The sequence below is a fragment of the Silene latifolia genome, chromosome 6, assembly GCF_048544455.1.
Source record: "Silene latifolia isolate original U9 population chromosome 6, ASM4854445v1, whole genome shotgun sequence".
Classification (NCBI taxonomy): domain Eukaryota; kingdom Viridiplantae; phylum Streptophyta; class Magnoliopsida; order Caryophyllales; family Caryophyllaceae; genus Silene; species Silene latifolia.
In genome coordinates, this window is record NC_133531.1 from 6,618,785 (window position 1) to 6,637,261 (window position 18,477).

General features: G+C 34.7%; 2 protein-coding genes across 2 annotated transcripts; both read right to left on the minus strand.

Moving 5' to 3' along the window:
* Positions 1-2,794: 2,794 nt before the first annotated feature.
* LOC141586187 (dof zinc finger protein DOF3.7-like) lies at positions 2,795-5,551 on the minus strand. Its single transcript, XM_074407334.1, has 2 exons — positions 5,340-5,551; positions 2,795-4,465 (listed from the first exon to the last, which is right to left on the minus strand). Exons 1-2 carry the CDS (start codon positions 5,361-5,363, stop codon positions 3,323-3,325), a joined length of 1,167 nt encoding a protein of 388 aa, XP_074263435.1. The 5' UTR covers positions 5,364-5,551; the 3' UTR covers positions 2,795-3,322.
* A 2,982-nt stretch (positions 5,552-8,533) lies between these two features.
* Positions 8,534-14,521, minus strand: LOC141586188 (uncharacterized). Its single transcript, XM_074407335.1, has 3 exons — positions 14,084-14,521; positions 10,541-10,689; positions 8,534-9,027 (listed from the first exon to the last, which is right to left on the minus strand). The coding sequence occupies exons 1-3, from the start codon at positions 14,267-14,269 to the stop codon at positions 8,889-8,891; spliced, it is 474 nt and encodes a 157-aa protein (XP_074263436.1). The 5' UTR covers positions 14,270-14,521; the 3' UTR covers positions 8,534-8,888.
* Positions 14,522-18,477: the final 3,956 nt, after the last annotated feature.

The window sequence follows — 18,477 nt, forward strand, 5'->3', positions numbered from 1 at the left end:
AAAATACTTGAAACTAACTGGAAATAAGGGCATCTACAGACTACAGTAGATGAACCTTTAAAGAGGTTTGTCACTTGACACATCATTAAATTAACAAACCTTTCCAATAACAAATCTATACATAACAATAGACAAACCTTTGCAAGGTTCATATTATAGGACCCACTTCCAATTATCCATTTTTTTTCTCTCATATGTTGGGTACATTTTAGGATCCACCACTTGCCATGTCATCCGACAAACCTGTATACAAATGTGTAACCATTCTCATTTATGAACCTCAAACCTCATTCCCAACAATAAAGAAGTTTGTCAACAAACCTCTAAAAAGTACACAAACCTTGGTTGACAAACCTCTATTGTTGATGCCCTAAGACTCTCCACTCGTTAAAGGAAAATACTTGAAACTAACTGGAAACTAACCGAACCAGACCGGATTGAAACTAAACTACCGGAACTAGAGATGGACTAAAGATTGAACCGATTTCAAATTTTTCAAACCGGACTGAGAATCGGAAACCTTAGAAAATTTGGATTGAGATTTTTTAATTGACCTAATTTCACTACTACGAGTGTTTACTTTTAATCAGGATTACTTAATTGAGCTTATTTGATTTTATTTTATTCACGAAGGAAGATAATTGCGGTATAATTGAATGAAGTAAGAGGGTCTAATGAGTCATGGGTTCGAAATCACTCCCCAACCTTTATAGTGCCTACTGCCTAGACTTGACAAACGGCTCAATTGGGTCGGGTTCGGATCGGGTCAATTCGGATTTACAAGAATTCGATTGGGTCATTTCGAGTTCTTGTAGTTTTTGGGTCAACTATTATCAAGTTATTTATGGATAATAATCAGTTTGGAACAATAAACATCCGGGTTGGGTTCGGATTATAGTGGGTCGGTCAATTCAGGTTCAAGTCTTGAGCTGAGGTGTCAGGTCGAGTACACGCCCGTTTATTCGGCCTAGGCCTTAAGGTCCTGTTATTTCTGGCTTAATTTCAATTTAGTTCAGTTAAGCTTAGTTCTATTCCGTTCAATTCAGTTTTGTTTCGGTAAGTTCTGTTCAGCTCATCTCTTTACAAAATTACCTCTTACTTCAGCTCCATTTATTCTAGCTCAGCTCCATTCGATTTAGTTCAATTCAACTTAGCTCCATTTAATTCAATTTAGCTCATTTCAGCCAAAAAGAACTCGAAAAACACTGTTAATGTTTTAAATGGAGTAAAATTATGTGAAGTGGCCGAGAAACATCAGTAAGAGGATTATACATCTGATGTACTACCTCCAATTCTATAGTTTCTGAGCATCATAATAAAGTTTTTGAGTTTTGTTTTAAAGTTTTTGAGTTTCACTATGAATTTTCTGAGTTTATTCACTTAAACATTAAACTCTAAAAAATTACAATAAAACTCAAAAACATTACATATAAGTTTAGTTAAATTTGAGTTTTGACAGAAAAAATAATAAAATCTAACTTATAAACTTTATTATGCTCAAAAAAATACACATATGCTCAAAAACAAATCAAGTTTGAGGCAATAAGCTCAAAAAAAATACATATATCCTCAAAAAATAAAAAAGTTGGAGGTAGTACATCCGATGTATGTTCCTTTTTCTCGAGAAACATGCATGTAAATTGTAATGATGAAAATTAGTGGGCATGATAGATGAAGCATTGTATAATAATTGGTCAATATACGTGTTGTTAGTGGCTTAGATACATGATATATAGTGTGATTAGGTGAGCTTTTGTTGAGGCAGGTAAACTTAATTTTTCTTCACACAAATTTAAAAATAACTCTTACTCTCCAATTTTTTGTGCTAATTGATAAACAAGTTGTATGTTCATTGTTTTGGAGTATATGTTATCTAGTATTTGGACTTTGTAATCCTCCACATAGTTGATCAAGTTGACAATTAGACGTTAGTTCATTCCAAATTATTATATAAGACTATATAAGTTCATTCCGAAACTTATTTACAATAATGAATACGGAGTATGAAGTTGGGTGCAGTCGTGCAGATGTCAGCTAGTTCAATTGATAAATTGATACAAAACCGCCTAAACTAGTTGTTACCAATGTCGCCTTGGTTGGGCATAGTGTGATTTTATTGTGAGACGATGAGGCAGAACTTGAATCCGTGCTATTCGTTTTAACTGCTAGGCTAACACATGCCGGATTGGCTTTATTTCCATTAATGACTTTTGTCTATGTAGCCCTTTACTTTCCTATATTGTTTCATGATAGTGTTTTTCAAGGCTGGAAGATTCTTTATCTGCATCCCCAAAATAGATAAAGTATGTCACACCTGACACCCCAACATTGAGAGACAAACAAAAGAAGAGGAATGCCAGCAGCCTGTTAATATACTAGCCATTAATTACATATCTAATGGTGAACCCTACATACGGAGATATCATGACAATATTCAATGGTAAACATTAAAAACGGAGGCATCAAGACAATATCCAATGGTGAATATTAAGACGGAGACATTATGACAATATCCAATGGTGAACACTAAAGACGGAGGCATTATGACAATAGGTCATCACACCCCTCTCCCATATACAGAGTATTATATTGATCTTGTGGCGCATTTGACAAAGAAAAATATGTCCGCATTTGTTTATCTTTGAATACAATACCTTTCAAAATGAATATAAAACGTAAACAAATGACCAGGGCGGAAAGAGTAGGTTATTATGTAACAAAGATCAATATAATTCAAAACCAAGTAACTAATGAACTATGCACATTATGAGTTTTTACACTCAAAGTTTGAAGATGATGAATAGGTTTTCCCAAGATGAGATTCCTTAATTACATGATATAGATGAATTACATAAGACTAGAATTAAGGATACAACACAAAGGCTATATAAAATCTATTAGATACATAGAAGAAGGTATGAATATAGGCCATGACATGAGTATGTGATATTTTGGTCATCTATTCACCTCTTCTTCTATGTCTAGAAAAACCTAAAAAAACCATTAAAGTTTTAAAAACCCTACTAATAACTGTAAATAACAAAATGGTACAAAATAAAGAAAAAAATACACAAAATCTTAGAAAATGTACCTTCTATATACTCTACTATAAGTTAGTTGTAAAAAAAACCCAAATAAGTGACTAAATCATACTTCCTCTGTTCCATTGAATTATTTATATTTTTTAAAATTATCCTCACATATTTTAAAAAAATGTAAACAATTAAATAAAACAGAGGAAGTATTAATTAAATTTAAAGAAAAGATTGAAATTAATTAAATAGGATAGATAAATATTCCTCTCCTCTTTAATTTGAGCTCATTACCATGGTCCACCACCTAACATGCCACTCCAATATCCTGAATGAAGATTTTGATGATGATCATCATTTCCAATATTACCCTTACTTTGATCATGAACATCAATGTGATCATCATGATGTTGTTGATGAGTATTTGTTGCAAGCTTATTCATATCAGCAAATGGAAACAAAAGCCTTGCAGACGAATTATTATTATTCTCGTTATTACTACTGTTATTGTTATTATTATCGTTATTATTATCTTGATGATCAACTGAACCAAGCATATTATTGTGACCACTATTATTATTATTAACTTCATGACTTGGTGATGAAAAAAGGTTCATACTAGGCTTATACTCTTGCAAATTCGGGTACCCGGATTGATAAAAGGTATTTGAATCCGGAATTGACATAGGGATAAACGGGTTCAAGCTTCCTCTTGAGGCAATTCCACTCCTAAGCAACTCAAGAGCTGAAAATGGAGTTGAATTATTATTATTTGTAGTATTATTAGTAGTTGTGCAAGAGTTATTTGTCGAAATATTACCATTTCTGTTGATGGGTAGCTCATAATTTTCACCTTTGCTCTCATTATTAATATTAATATTATTATTACCTTCAATCTTAGGTAATTGGTGATGAAATAACCCTTGGATAGGAAAAGAAAGGTTGAGATCTTGAGCTTCAAGGAACTTAAAATTAGGGTTTTGTGAGGAAGTGAGTAGGTGTGACAAGGAAGTAATTGGTGGGGTGGTGGTTGATGATGAAAGCGGTGGCGGAGGCGGTTGTAGTGGTGGTGGAGTAGATGAAGTTGAAGATAAAGATCTCTTATTCTTCCTTGAACCACCACCGACCGGAACACTTCTAAGGGTCCCACCTTGAGTCCAATACCTTCTACAAGTCTTACAAAAATACCTTGGTTGTGTAAGACTATAATTGTTGTAGTAGCAAAATTTTGTGTTGGTAGAATGACATCTTGGACAATTCACAATTTGATCTTTTTGAGGCCTTGTTCTTCTTTCTAGTGATCCTTCTTGTTGTTGTGGTTGTTGTGTTATTGCAACTCTTGAATTTGTAGAATTGTTGTTTGGATTGTTGTTATTTGGTGGTGTTGTACTTGATACTTCTTCCATTGGTCTTCCCAAATTAGATACTACTTGCTAATATTCCCACAAAAATCAAGAAAAAATAAAAAAAAGTTAAAATAAAGTTGTAAGGAAAAATCTCATAAGCTTTTTAGGGAGAAGTTACTTAAAAAAAAAAGTGGAGAATTCAAACATAAAACCCAAAAAGTAAGCAAGATTGTGCTACATACATACAAACATAAAGGTAATTTTTTAGATTGAATTGAGAAAAAGAGGTAAAATAAAGAGAAAAAACAACATAATAATCACTAAAGTTATTATTTTAAATATTAGTGACATATTAAAAGTGAAGAATTCAAACACAAAAATCTAAAAGCAAGCAAGATTGTGCTACATACATACAACATAAAGGTAGTTTGTTTAGATTGAATTGAGAAAAAAAGGGGTAAAATAGATAGAAAAAACAACATAATTACTAATATCACCTTTATATTTACACAAATCTTCTTTTTAAATTTCTTCTTCTTCCATCAAATAAACAAAAAGGGTTTAGAAAGGAAAAAGCAAAAGTTAAAAGGATTTCATGTTTTTTTCAAGAACAAACTTGAAACTTCAACAAAAACAAGAAACAAAAAAGGAGTAATTAAACAAGAGAAGAAAATAAAGGGAAAAAAGACATAGATATGACTCCACTCAACATCTTCAACAAAGAAAAGTTCATGCATATACAACAAAGAACTTCACCAAAAAGGGTTTTAGTTAAAAAAAAAAAAAAACATACCCTTAAGATAAAAAGCAAACTTTTTTTTTTGGATCTTTAATTTGTTGTGTACCCTAAATTTATAAGTATAAACAAGTTAATTTATCAAGAAATAGAACATGAAATAAAAACAATATTTGGACATATATATACATTAAATTAGATGTAAAATGCATGATGTATACATACCTGTGACCACTGGGATGCATCCATGAATACAAAGCAAAAAAAAGTTGAAGAGAAAAGTTAGTAGATGGTGTCTTTTGAAGAGAAAGTTAAGTGAAAAGAGAAATAAAGGGGAAAAAATTGCCTTTTAATTTTGTGTATATGTAAATTATTAAGAACCCTAATTGTGCAAGAAAGAATGTTTGTGATTGTTAGTGTGGTGGATTTATGTGTAAGCTTTCACTTAATGATGTAATAGAAGTTGAGTGGGGTTTGTTTTGACATTTCTAATGTTTTGATATTTAATTGTGCGACTGTTGTATGATGCGATAGATAAAACTGATCATATTTATGATAAAAATGACTATTTTATGTTAAAAAGTAACCAATTTTAATTAAAAGCGTTCATTTTATAATAATAATAATAATAATAAAAAGTGACAGTTTTTAACCATAAAATGATCACTTTTTAAGTAGACGTACCATACAATGATCTTGTACTATAATTGTATTTCATATTGTATGTTAATCCTACTTTATACCCTAATTATCTGCCAAATGATCCTGTTCACTCACAAATGTAAATATTAAAACATTTTACATGGTTTATGGGGATGGTGGAGTAAATTAATAATTCTTTGTTTGTGGAATTATGATGGTGGGTTTTAGCTTTTTGACTAGGATATTAGGGATGCTTTTATTCTTTGTTTTCTTGTCACTTATTTATATTTATTTATTTTAAAAAAAGAATTTGGCCCTTCCATTTTTATTCATGTATGCTCAGTTTGTTGATAGCTTTATATAGTTCATACCGACTAAGTCTTGACCTAATCGGATACACTAAGGTATTGTATTTTTGAATTTAATTTAAGTTCTTATAAAATTAGTTCAGTTTAGGTCAATTAAGGTTGATTCATTTCACTCCAGTTCAATTCATATTAATCCAGTTTGGTTCATGTCCATTAAATTAAGTTTAGTTCAGTTAGACAGGATCAGTAAAAAAAACATGACCTAAACACTAGTTATTCATTCAAAGTTAATTCAATCCTTAAAAAAGCTCAATTTTAATTACTACGGAGTAAGAAATGTTAATACAATCATTTAAACATATTATTGTTTTAGTTTTTTCCCGTTCTCTTACTTTATAATATGAATGATTTTCTCATTGTTAGGAGAACTAAAGCTGTGGTAGTCCTAAAAAATTCATTTTACTGCCTAAAAATTAATCAGATTTAAATTGTGTCATATTTCCATGAGCTTTCATTTTTGGACAAATCTTAGCTTCTATCTCAATCTAACAAATTTAGTTAAATTGTTCTTATAGCTCATCTGACACATAGTAAATGATACTCGTATCAAAGTTGATTACTTTTCGAATGTCGACTTACTTATTACATAGTCAATGTTTGTTAAGAAGATCATTTGAAAAGAATGTAAATGTGACTATTGTCTTACTTTAACTGTAGAGTGACTAATATGGAGTGATGGTTGATAAGTACGTGCTTTGTATCGAACACAATAAATTAAAAGTTGAGTACTCCGTATGTAATAAATTTGTTAAGGTCGTGTCCTAAATTAATTGTCACTTATGCTAGGTGACTAAAAGACAACAGTTGCGTAATGAAATAAGTTGACAAAAAGATCTACCACACTCAATTACTCATACAGATGAGCCGCAATTAATTCATAACTTCCCAAGACAACATAAATTTCATCAGATTTATTTCAGGTGCTTATAAGTCATAGGGATATCTAGTCGTACAAATATAAAATACAGCTCGTCTTGCTTGTGACGGTTATAAGCTTCTGTTTATTGTACATTTCAAAGGATAACATTTACTTATCTATTATATTCAGTAATATTTGGGGTAACGAAATTCTCTTCTAAACCGATTTTTTTTGCGTTTAGGGTAGCGGCCGTCACCCCTTGGTACTAGGTGGGTCCTGGATACATTTAACGCCAATTTGGAGGTTAAATACTTATTAAATACCGAATCATCTTGAAGATTTAATTAGTGTTGATTAAACTAGATTGATTAAACGAAAGAGTAACTTATTTACTTATGACGGACTTACTCATTTTATTCCTAATAAGTATCCAATTAATCCAAATACTACCACGTAATGATAGCAGATAAACTCTAGATAACTTATCGTATCAAATACGAAGCAATATCTATTTGGCCCATTTTAAAAGTAAAATGAATTTGTCTCATCCTAAATAAGAACTTGTGAACTCGTAAAGCCATCAAGAATAGTAACTAAGGAAATAGCCAAATAGGTATGGAGTGTCTAAGATATTACAGATTAGCGCATTTTTTGGACTAAGTCACTTAATATAAGTTCTTCACCGGATCCTATAAGTTCGATTCGATTCGATTCAGATCCTATAAGTTGATTCAGATTCTATAAATTCGATTTAGTTCGAGATCTTATAAGTTCGATTCGAGATCCTATAAGTTGATTCGATTCGATTGAGATCCTATACCTCACTTAATTTAAGTTCACTTGAGATCCTATAAGTTCGATTCGATTGATTCGAGATCCTATAAGTTCGATTCGAGATCCTATAAGTTGATTCGATTCGAGATCCTATAAGTTGATTGATTCGAGATCCAATAAGTTGATTCGAGATCCAATAAGTTGATTCGATTCGATTGAGATCCTATAAGTTGATTCGATTCAGATCAGATAAGTTTCAGTCCAAAAGAACAGGGCCTTACTAGTACAAATTCTTGTTTAAGACGATAATATCCGTTGTAAACTTTTAACGATAAAATGGATCCAAATAGGTATCATATGGTGTGGGTCGTTGGCTCGTTGCTAGGTCATAGCAAAAAGTTTGTCTTATTTATTATCATCAAGTGGTAGTATTTGACTCTGTTTTACCATTAGAACGGATATTACCGTCTTAAGTAAGTCTAGCCGATAACTACAACTACCAGTCTACGACCAAGTCATAGAAGAGAGTGGTAGTTAAAGCTGAAAACAGAGGGAATAAAGTAGTTGGGAAATCCAAAACCTTTCTTATTTTTGTCCAAATTAAAGTAGAAGAATAAATTATTGAATTATAAGGTTTCTTTTAACGAACTACGTTTATATTATATAAATATTACGTAATATGATCCGTACTATTACATTCTCATAGAAAGTCAGAATTCTTTTATGAAACTCCCGATCACAATTCACAATTCACAATTTTACTTGGACATGCTATAGAACAAAGAGACAATTTTATTTTGGTATAAAATCGTCTCGAAAAAAAAATGTCTTCTATTACTTCTTAAAAAAAGTTCTCGAGATAAAATTATAACACGAAAAAAAAAAAAATTCTTCTCAGCAACCAGTAACACTATCATGATTGTACCGATTGTTGTGAACTCTAAAAACATGGTAGCTCTTGCTGTACAAAAGATAACTCAAAAAACTTATTTAAGTCCGTAGTCTTTTTCTCGAGCAATACAGAAGTGAAACATCACCCGATAACTTTTGAATTCTGATTTCCCTATACAGTGATGTGCTCTTCGAGGATGAAGAAAGTATCGGTGAAAGCAAACTAATGCCTTGACCGCTTCACTGATCACCATTGATACCAAAGATCCTGACCTTGTGCATGTGTGGAAATTTTGCGATAACCAAGATGGTTACAGCAACGGTATTGAGGAAAAGCATAGGATGCTGGTAATCAGTTGTATGTGAGGCTATCAGGTACCTGCCATCAATTCAAATTCCGAAGCTCAAATCATAACGAGTACCAGAAAATAATGACAGTTTAATTTCATTGAACTCATATGTGCTGAAACACAACCGAATTTGAAAAAGGTCATCTTTTTCAATTTTAGTTTGCACCATCCGGTTCAGTAAGCTGGGTACGACCAGAGGGTATTGCATTCTAAGGAATTTGAATTCGAGACATTTGGTTAAGCTAGATCTACCACTTACCGACTCATCTAAGTGCTCGGCTCTAGAAGGGAACAAAAATTTTTCTTAACTTGTGTATATATAACATGTCGAACACCAGGACGACCCTCGATGTCAACTAATGACGACCAATCCAAAAACTGACGACCAAGAAATTCTAATAAGGCCTTCGCCTTCTGCTCTAGTTGTTCGGGTTGATGGCCCAAATTGAGCTGGCTTCCCCAAAGGTTCGGATTTTCACCAATGGATGTTAATCAAGAATAATGACAGGTGTATTAAGGGTCACCAGAATCGACGTAGGGCCATGGCAACAATGTTTAGAGTCAATTGCATTGGGCAGAAAACCATCACTAATAGCAAACTTTGCCTTCAGAACATGATACGTCAAACCCGTATCATGAACTCATGACCAGAAGTCCCATAATCTCCTTTTGTGTTACTCGGAAATCAGGATTGCTTGGAAATATCCGATGATGGTACATGTCCACGTGCAATGTGAGATATTATACGAAAAATTCTCTAGTTTCTGGCATGAATTAAAGTGTCCAAGTGACAATGCCATGTGCAAGTGTTAACATTGGCAAACTACCTTGGTGGCTTGGTCTATATCGGGCCCGACACACTATTCTATTTTTTGTGTTTTTTTGACTTATTCTTACAATACAACAACATCAGAGCCTTAATCCCAAAATGATTTGGGGTCGGCTGACATGAATCATCCTTTAGAATTGTCCATGCGTGAACGCACACCTCAAATGCGAAAAAATTGAAAAGAAAACTTGAAAAACAAAAGCCAGGTAAACTTATAGGCTTTAAAATCATAGGTTTTAAAATCAAAGTCCGGATTTATTTTATAAAAACTTAGAATTTAAATCGAGAATAAAGATTAAAACGATTTTGAAAACAAACCAATTCCCAAACCATCTATTGCAAGCCACATGCACATAACTACCACATGAATCCAAGTATTAAAACTCCTGCAGCCATACCGAGTCCAATCAACTTGCAAATATCCACCGTCTCGAATCTCACATCACTCTCCCTTTATATACCCTACTAAAGTCCATATCAACTAATCAGCCACAAAAAGACCTTAGTAATTAGACGACAAACCTCAGTTAGAGCCAAAACACTGTTGCTCAGGTTACAGAGTACAAATAACATTAATGCTATAAAATCGAGTGACTTTGGTTCACATCACATTGATTTTTCTAGACTAGATTGAGTTCAAGTGAACAATTACAGTATTCATGAAACAATCTTAAATGCATTTCATAAAGATAGGATGTTCATTAAGTACTTACAGAACCACAGGTACGACGGTCAAGAATTTCCTGTTACGTGTAAGCTGTTTCCCACTGTCAACCTGCTCCCACCAAGTCAACCGATTGTATATTCCTTGATCTTCAGAAAACGGGGTTCCTTTTTTCCAGTGGAAACAATGATAAGTCACCTGAGAAATGGGACATCAATTGGGCAGGAGAAAAGACATAATGAACAAAAGACATAACATGTTACAAAGATAATAAAAATGACAAGCCAAGTCCGATTCAAAGAGCTAAAAAATGATTCATGCGTCCACACCTTAAGAAAACTAAAAAATGAGAGTGCTAGCATAATTTCTAGATAAAAGATAACTTGAAGCCAGAAACTCTAAGAAACATCACAGAGTGTCGACAATTCAGTACCCAAAACTTCCTTGGAAGCCTGCACATCTCCTAAACAGCAAGAAAAAAGGTGGCAACTAAAGGTGTAAAATCAATTGAAATGTTAAGTACTAAGTACTACTCCATTTAAAGGAGAGTATCAAGGGAGTGTTTGGTTGAGTGTTTTGGAATGGATTGAAGTTGAGGCACTATAATGCTTGGTTAGGGTATTTTTGGAACGGAGTTGGATACTCAATGGATATTAAAATCCATTTCAATCCCTTGGAAACTTATATATTACTCTCATCTCAAGTTTCTAACTCAATCCCTTGGAAACTTATATATTACTCTCATCTCAAGTTTCTAACTCAATCCCTCTAAAGTGTGTATAACAATCAAACAAAACAACTTTGTACTAGTATAGGGTTCTACATCCATTCCTCCCCGGTATCACATTCCAATTCATTCAATTCCAATGCATTGAACCAAACGACCCCGTACAAGATTCAAGATATTAACTTCTACATTACAATCAGTAATCAGCACAATTCAAGCAAAAAGCTTGGCAGTTGGCTTTTACGGCTTCAAAAGCTCTCTTTAATGTAATGATGTCCGGACATCTCAAGTTACTCTAGAAAGAAGATCCAAAAGAAATTTAGTGGGATAGAGGAAGATAGGAGTGAGCAATGCATCTTATCTTGTTTCAATAGAGGGCTCAACAAGGGAGGGGGATAAACCCTTCATGAAACCAAACAAAAAGTTAGAAAAAAAAGCCCGGAGACTAAATGCAAGGCCACCTACATCTACTCTTCGCTTCCCCTTCTATCCTCTTTCATTTTATTTTCCCGAATCTATCCAAAATTGGCATTCAAACTTCCAAGACTTGGTTAATCTGGGCAATCCTATTCCAGATTAAAAGGGCGGTCACTGCAACACACAGTGCCATATTCTCAAGTAATCCACATCTCATTAACCACCCGCAATATAACCGAAATGGCCAGAAGCACGCACCTAAAATATAAACTACAAAACACCCACCTATATCGAGCTACCTTCCTCTATCGAAATTCACACACTTTTTCATCGACTACCAGCTTCAGGCTCGAATCTCGCAAAAACGACAAGCCATACAAGTGGCTCTCCATCATATGCACTAAATCCTACAATTCAAAACACCGAAGAACACTAATAGAGCATCCAACACCCCCAAAGATCACATCTGTTTTACACAACGATCGCCAAAATCAACCTATTCAACCCTCCCACCCTAATCCCAATCTCAAATCACCATATCAAAATCAAAGCTTCCTAAATCAGCATATCAATCTCCAATCAATCAACCTCTCAGCTCAAAATGGGTCAAATAACACCCCACTTTGCTTTATTCCCATCTATCCTACATGACCCCGTTTTATGTTTAAGACGGATATAATACCCGTCTTAAACAAGAATTAGTGATCAGTCAATTAACAAGCTACATTTTTGCTAGTCCCTAGGTATTCCGCTTTTATCCCATCTATCCTATTTAACCCTGTTTTAAGTTTAACAAGGCCCAAGGATATACCCGTCTTACTCTGAAGCCTACACATATCCTCAACATCAAGAAAATCGGTGGTAATTGGAGGTGTAAAATCAATTGCAATGTTGAGTACTCGGTACTACTCCATTATAAAGAGAATATTAAGGAGGTTGAGTGTATTGGAATGGCTTGAATGAAGTTGAGTCATTCTAGTGTTTGGTTAGGATATTTTGGAACGGAGTTGGATACCTAATGGATTCTAAAACCATTTCAACCCCTTGGAATCTCATATCTTAATCTCACCCTCAGTTTCTAACTCATTCCCACTAAAGTGTGCAAAACAATCAAACCAAACAACTTCGTACTGGTATAGAATTCTACATCCATTCCTCCCTCATATCACATTCCAAAACACTCCATTCACCAAAGTCAAAACGACCACGTACAAGATTCAAGATACTACCTTCTATATTACTATCAGTAGTCAGCACAATTCAAGCAAAAAGCTTAGCAGTTGGCTTTTACGGCTTCAAAAGCTCTCCTTATGAAACGTGACGATGCCCAGGCCTCCTAAGTTACTCTAGAAACTAAGAAGATCAACAAGGAATTTAGATGGATAGAAGAAGATAGGAGTGAGTAACATCTTATGTTGTTTCTATATGGGGCTCAACAAAGGACGGGGTAGACTCTTCAAGAAACCAAACAAAAAGTTAAAAAAAAAATTGCTCGGAAAAAAAAATACAAGGCCGCCTACATCTACTCTTCGCTTCCCATTCCATCCCCTCCATTTTCATTTTCCGGTTCCATCCAAAATTGGCATTCAAACTTGAAAGACTAAATTTCGGTAATCCTACTACAAATTAGAAGGGCGATCACTACAACACATAGTGCCATATTAAACACTCAATTAATCCACATCTCATTAACCACCCACCATAAAACTGAAATGGCCAGAAGAATGCACCTACAATATAAACTACGGAGAACATAACACTCTCGCCTATATCGAGCTCCAATCCTCTATCGAAATTCAAACATTTCTTCATCGACTACCAGCCTCAGGCTTGAATATCCCAAAGAACAGCAAGTCATACAATTGGGTCTCCATCATTAGTACTAAAATCCTACAAATTCAAAACACCAAAGAACACTAATAGCACATCCCTACAACCCAAAAGATCTCATCTTTTCTACACAACATTCGTCAAAACCAACCTATTCAACCCTCCCACCCCAATCCCCAATCAATCAACAGTTAACCTCTCAGCTCAAAAAGGGTCAAATAACACCCCACTTGGTATTCTGCTATTGCCTCATCTAGCCTATATAACCCCGTTTTATGTTTAAGACGGGTATTAGACGGGTATTATATACCCGTCTTAAACAAGAATTAGTGATCAATCAATTAACAAGCTACATTTTAGCTAGTCCCTAGGTATTCCGCTTTTATCCCATCTATCCTATTTACCCCCGTCCTAAGTTTAAGACGGATAAACAAGAATTCATGATCAACCAATCAACAAGCTCAATCATCCAAAACCAATCAGCGACTACGCCGATCTTTATATGTTTTGGCCCCCTTTCTCGCGTAAAAGCGATCAGAATTCGACAACAAACCCTAAAAAAACACAAACTTAACATCAAAATCAAATCAAAAACCAAAAGATTATAAGAAAACATACAGCGAAATGGGCGAGATTGACGACGGTCCAAGCCATACCAGAAGTACAACCAAAAACAGAAAGAACAACAAGCCATGCAATAAACAAGAACAATATATACGTCGTCCATACACCTGGATATGTAAACCATTCCGTATTTCTATTTAGATCCGCTGATGGCATCGCCTTCACGTATAAATTCGCCATTTGTATGTTCTTCCCCTTTCTAAAACCCTAATTTTGTTTATAACTACCCAGAATTAGGGATTTTATTTTTCAATAAAGATTAAATTTTGATGGGTTGAATCGATATTTTGGGGGATGAATTAAAAAGGGTTGGATTTTGATTTGTGATTTGTTGTTTTGCTTGTGAGAATTTGAGATTGAGATTGCGTGTGATTTTGGTTGGTTAGAGATTTGGGGATTTGGAGTTTTTGAGTTAGTTGGGTGGATTAGTAATTAAAAATTATTTATTTATTTGATTTAGATTAGATGTGTAATTTAAGATTACTATGGGAACTTAATGTTGAGATATTTTCATTTGACAATTATTTTTTTTTTTTTTTTTTTTAGACAAACGTGTACTATCTTATAAAAACTATATAGAGGAGATTACACTGTATACGATTACAACCAAAACCAAACTATTTACAATACAAACAAAGAAAAATTAGATACCCCTGGACTATTAGAAACCGAACAAACCGAACGAAAATTACAAGCCAAACTAACTGAAACTGAAATACGACATTTCTTAAACGGCGGATGATAGTAGTCCTCGAACTGTAGCAAGTCAGGCTCCTTCCTTTTAGACCTTTTAACTGCAACATCATTAGCATTAGCATTCTTGCTATACCTGCAAAAAAAAGGCAAATTGTTAACAGAAACCTGGGATCTCTTCCTCGAAAAAGTACATGACCTAAACATTCGACCCTTTCGAATGGAATGCTGCCCCTTGCAACAAAACTTCATGCTGGAGTTCTCTTTGACTGAGTTCTCTTTGACTGCAACAAAATCAAACTGCACCAAGGATACATTGTTAACAAGAGAGGAATCAGACGAAAGTCGTTTCTTCTTGGCAATATGCGAAACAGACTCCTCATGATCCAACTGATCACTCGGACCCAAAATGCGACGCGAAAAGCCGATGGCATTCTTCTTGTAAAGGATGAGGAATGGGAACCCGCCGTTTTCCTTGAAATTTCTTCGGGGGAGTTCCGTCGAAATAAAATTTGAAGAGACGAGGGGACGAACCTTCAAGGATGACAAGGATCGTTGATGGAAAAAAAGGAGATTCCTCCCAAGTAACAAATTCTCATAATCTTGGGACGACAAACGCAAATTATTATTAGGATGTTTTTGTTGGAGAATGAGTATTTTCAGTGTTGAGGTAAACGTATTGGAGGAATTACAAAGTCATCATCCTTTAGCCAAGTTTCGGATAAGCCTCATTAAGGCTTTCAGAGTTCAAAATAATGTCAGAACCAACAGTGGCAGTAATTAAGTTTTTGGAGTTCATATTAATGCCAGAACCAGTCGCAAAAGGGATTTCGGAATCAATAACAATATCAGAAGTTGTAATTGCAGCAAGAGAAGGAGAAACATCATTTGGCACCAAAGGAACACTACTACAAGACGCTTCATCCAAATCACCCGGGATTGGAAACTTATTAACCACATCAGTTGCTAGCAAAGGTTTCTTACCTTTCTTAACTGAACCAAGAGGGTTAAAAGGATAAGCGACTCGTTTCCCATTAACATTTAAAACTAAAAGGTCACCCACTGAAAGGAGTTCCCGATTAACATCTTTATTATGCGGGTCAAATTTCACAGCATGTTCGAAGTCATCAAGAGCTTCGCTGAGAAGATTCAAATGCTTAAAAGACAAGCCTCTACGATATAAGGCCTTAACATTCATCGGATCAAAAGATAAGACGAAAGTGCAGTAACAAACTGCCCGATTATACTGAGACAACTTTAACTCACAAGCTGCTAAATTACGGACAAGGGAGAGGCAGAGGGAAGTGGCTACGGGCTGGTCATGTGTGGGTGGAAGGCCTAGAAAACATACAAGCTTAAGCGCGAGAGTGTAGTGACGAGCAGCCAAAACGAAATTCCCTTCCCTGAAAAGAGAGTTGCCCCTATCTTTCACCAGATGAACATTGGAGATAGAAGGAACCCCCAATTCCATAACCAACTCAGCAAGGTCATCATCATCGACACCATTATCCACCACAACAAACAAATCACATAGATTAAGAAGAAGAAATTGATAATCCATATTCTTGGAAAGCGTAAAACAAATTGACCTAGCTATACGGACAACAAAACCAGAGCAGACTGAAGAGCGAATATCCCAGGAGAAGCTGGACTTAACGCAACCAAAGAGGGAAAACGCAAAACGAAATCCAGATCAAAAGCTTGACTGAACTAAAGACCAGAGAGCATATACCTCATAAGATTGAAAAACTAGAAAGAAAGAAACAAGAAGAAAGCTACTGAGGTTTTAACCCATCGAAACAAGTAAAAGGCTTGAGAGCACCATTTTTAACAAAAGGCTTGAGATCACCAATTAGCAACACAAAAGTAGTTTACAAATGATACCTTTCTCGTCTTGTTCAGTATCAAAGACTACTCCCTTGTTTGTGTCACTCCTTTTACTGTCGATTTGAACTGGAGAAGAGGTGAAGCGGTGGGTGAGGCGGAAATCGCAAAACGAAAGACCGAGGGAGGAGATGGGCGCTCGCCGGCGACCTGAAAAGAGTAGTTAAGATCGCCGGCGAGAGAGGTAAGCGGTAGGGAAAAGGGGAAAAGACCAAGTCGGCAACAACCCAATTTTGGACTATTTTTGGATTTAATTAACGTTGGATCTATATGTATATAGACTAGGGATGGCAACAGAATCCAGATCCTGCCCAGATCCTGAGATCCAGATCCTACGGAGCGGATATGGATCGCGATATTTAAGATCTAGTGGATAAGGATATGGATATGGATCGTACGGTCGAGATCCAGATCCTACCCTTAGATCCATTTTTATTTCATTTTCTTAAAAAATAAGTTCAGCTTAACAAATAGTAAAATTATATGCTTTGTTCTTTTAATTTTTTTCATAAATCAAACTATGATTTTTTCTGATTAACATTTTTTTGGTTAAAAAAAGATACTTTTTTAGTGTTATTGTAATTTCATAAGACTTTATTTTTATGCTTTTAGAACTTTAGCTTTATTATTAGTATCTAATAAAGGAAAATAGTATGTTACGTCGTAGTAAAATACAAAAAATAATATTTTCATATTTTAAGAGGGACTTTTCTTTTATTATCAAAAGGATATGGATATATCCTGATCCAATCCAGATCCTGCGGATCCGGATATGGATATGGGAATTTCACATCCTGTAAATATGGATCGGATCTGGATCTTATAGGATCCTATCCAGATCCTACCCATTGCCATCCCTAATATAGACCCATGTTTTCTTTCTCTATAAATTAATTGATGTTTAAGGAGAAATTTGGATAGCGGGTCCGGGTTTGGAACTGGTTCATGAACTATGTCTTTGTAAATTTATAAATGCATTGTCAATGTCCGCTTATTTTGCTGATTGAACGGGCGTGATTTAATTGACGAGACGACTTGGTGAACAACTTTAAATTGTGAAGTGAAAGGTAATTCAGAAACGACAAGAAGATGTAATATGTTTGATCATGAACATTTTTTTGTGTTAGTTTTACACTAAAAATAGGAAATACCCGTACAATACTAATATGTCCTTTTGATCATACAAAAGTATTGATTTTTCACTTGTAAATCATCATTAGGTATGCATCCTTATGAAACTATTCAATGTTTTTCTAATCTGTAACGGGTTAAAATGAGTCGAATATACACGACCTATCCGAAGTATTTCTTTTGTTAGAAGTAGAGTGACTCCGTTTTCAGATGACACTTAATGAAAACTTCGACTTAGCCCACAATGCGGAACGAGTAGCTGTCACAGAATAGGGCAAAGAATTACATGACTGAACTGTACTAGAGATAAGGAAAGGAGTAGTATATGACAATAGTTTTTTTTTTTTTTTTTTTTTTTTTTTTTTTTGGCAACGAGAAAGAAAGTTTCCTTACGCAATACCTACCCGACTTTCCAAGTCGGACCTTATTATTACATTATTTGAAAAGGAAATTAAACTAAGGATGGGGTTAGCAAATAGAATAGGTTTTTTGAGGGGCGCGATCTGAACTTGTCAAATGAGCAAAGCCTTCTTTTCTCTTCTTTATCAATTGAGCTCCAGAGGAGTACCTGCAACAAGACACACTCACGGCTCGAGGATGTAGAAATTTACGGGAGAAGGATCTACTTGTAGAGAAAGTAGATAAATTGTGTCTCGGAGATTCATCCCCTTGGCTATGGT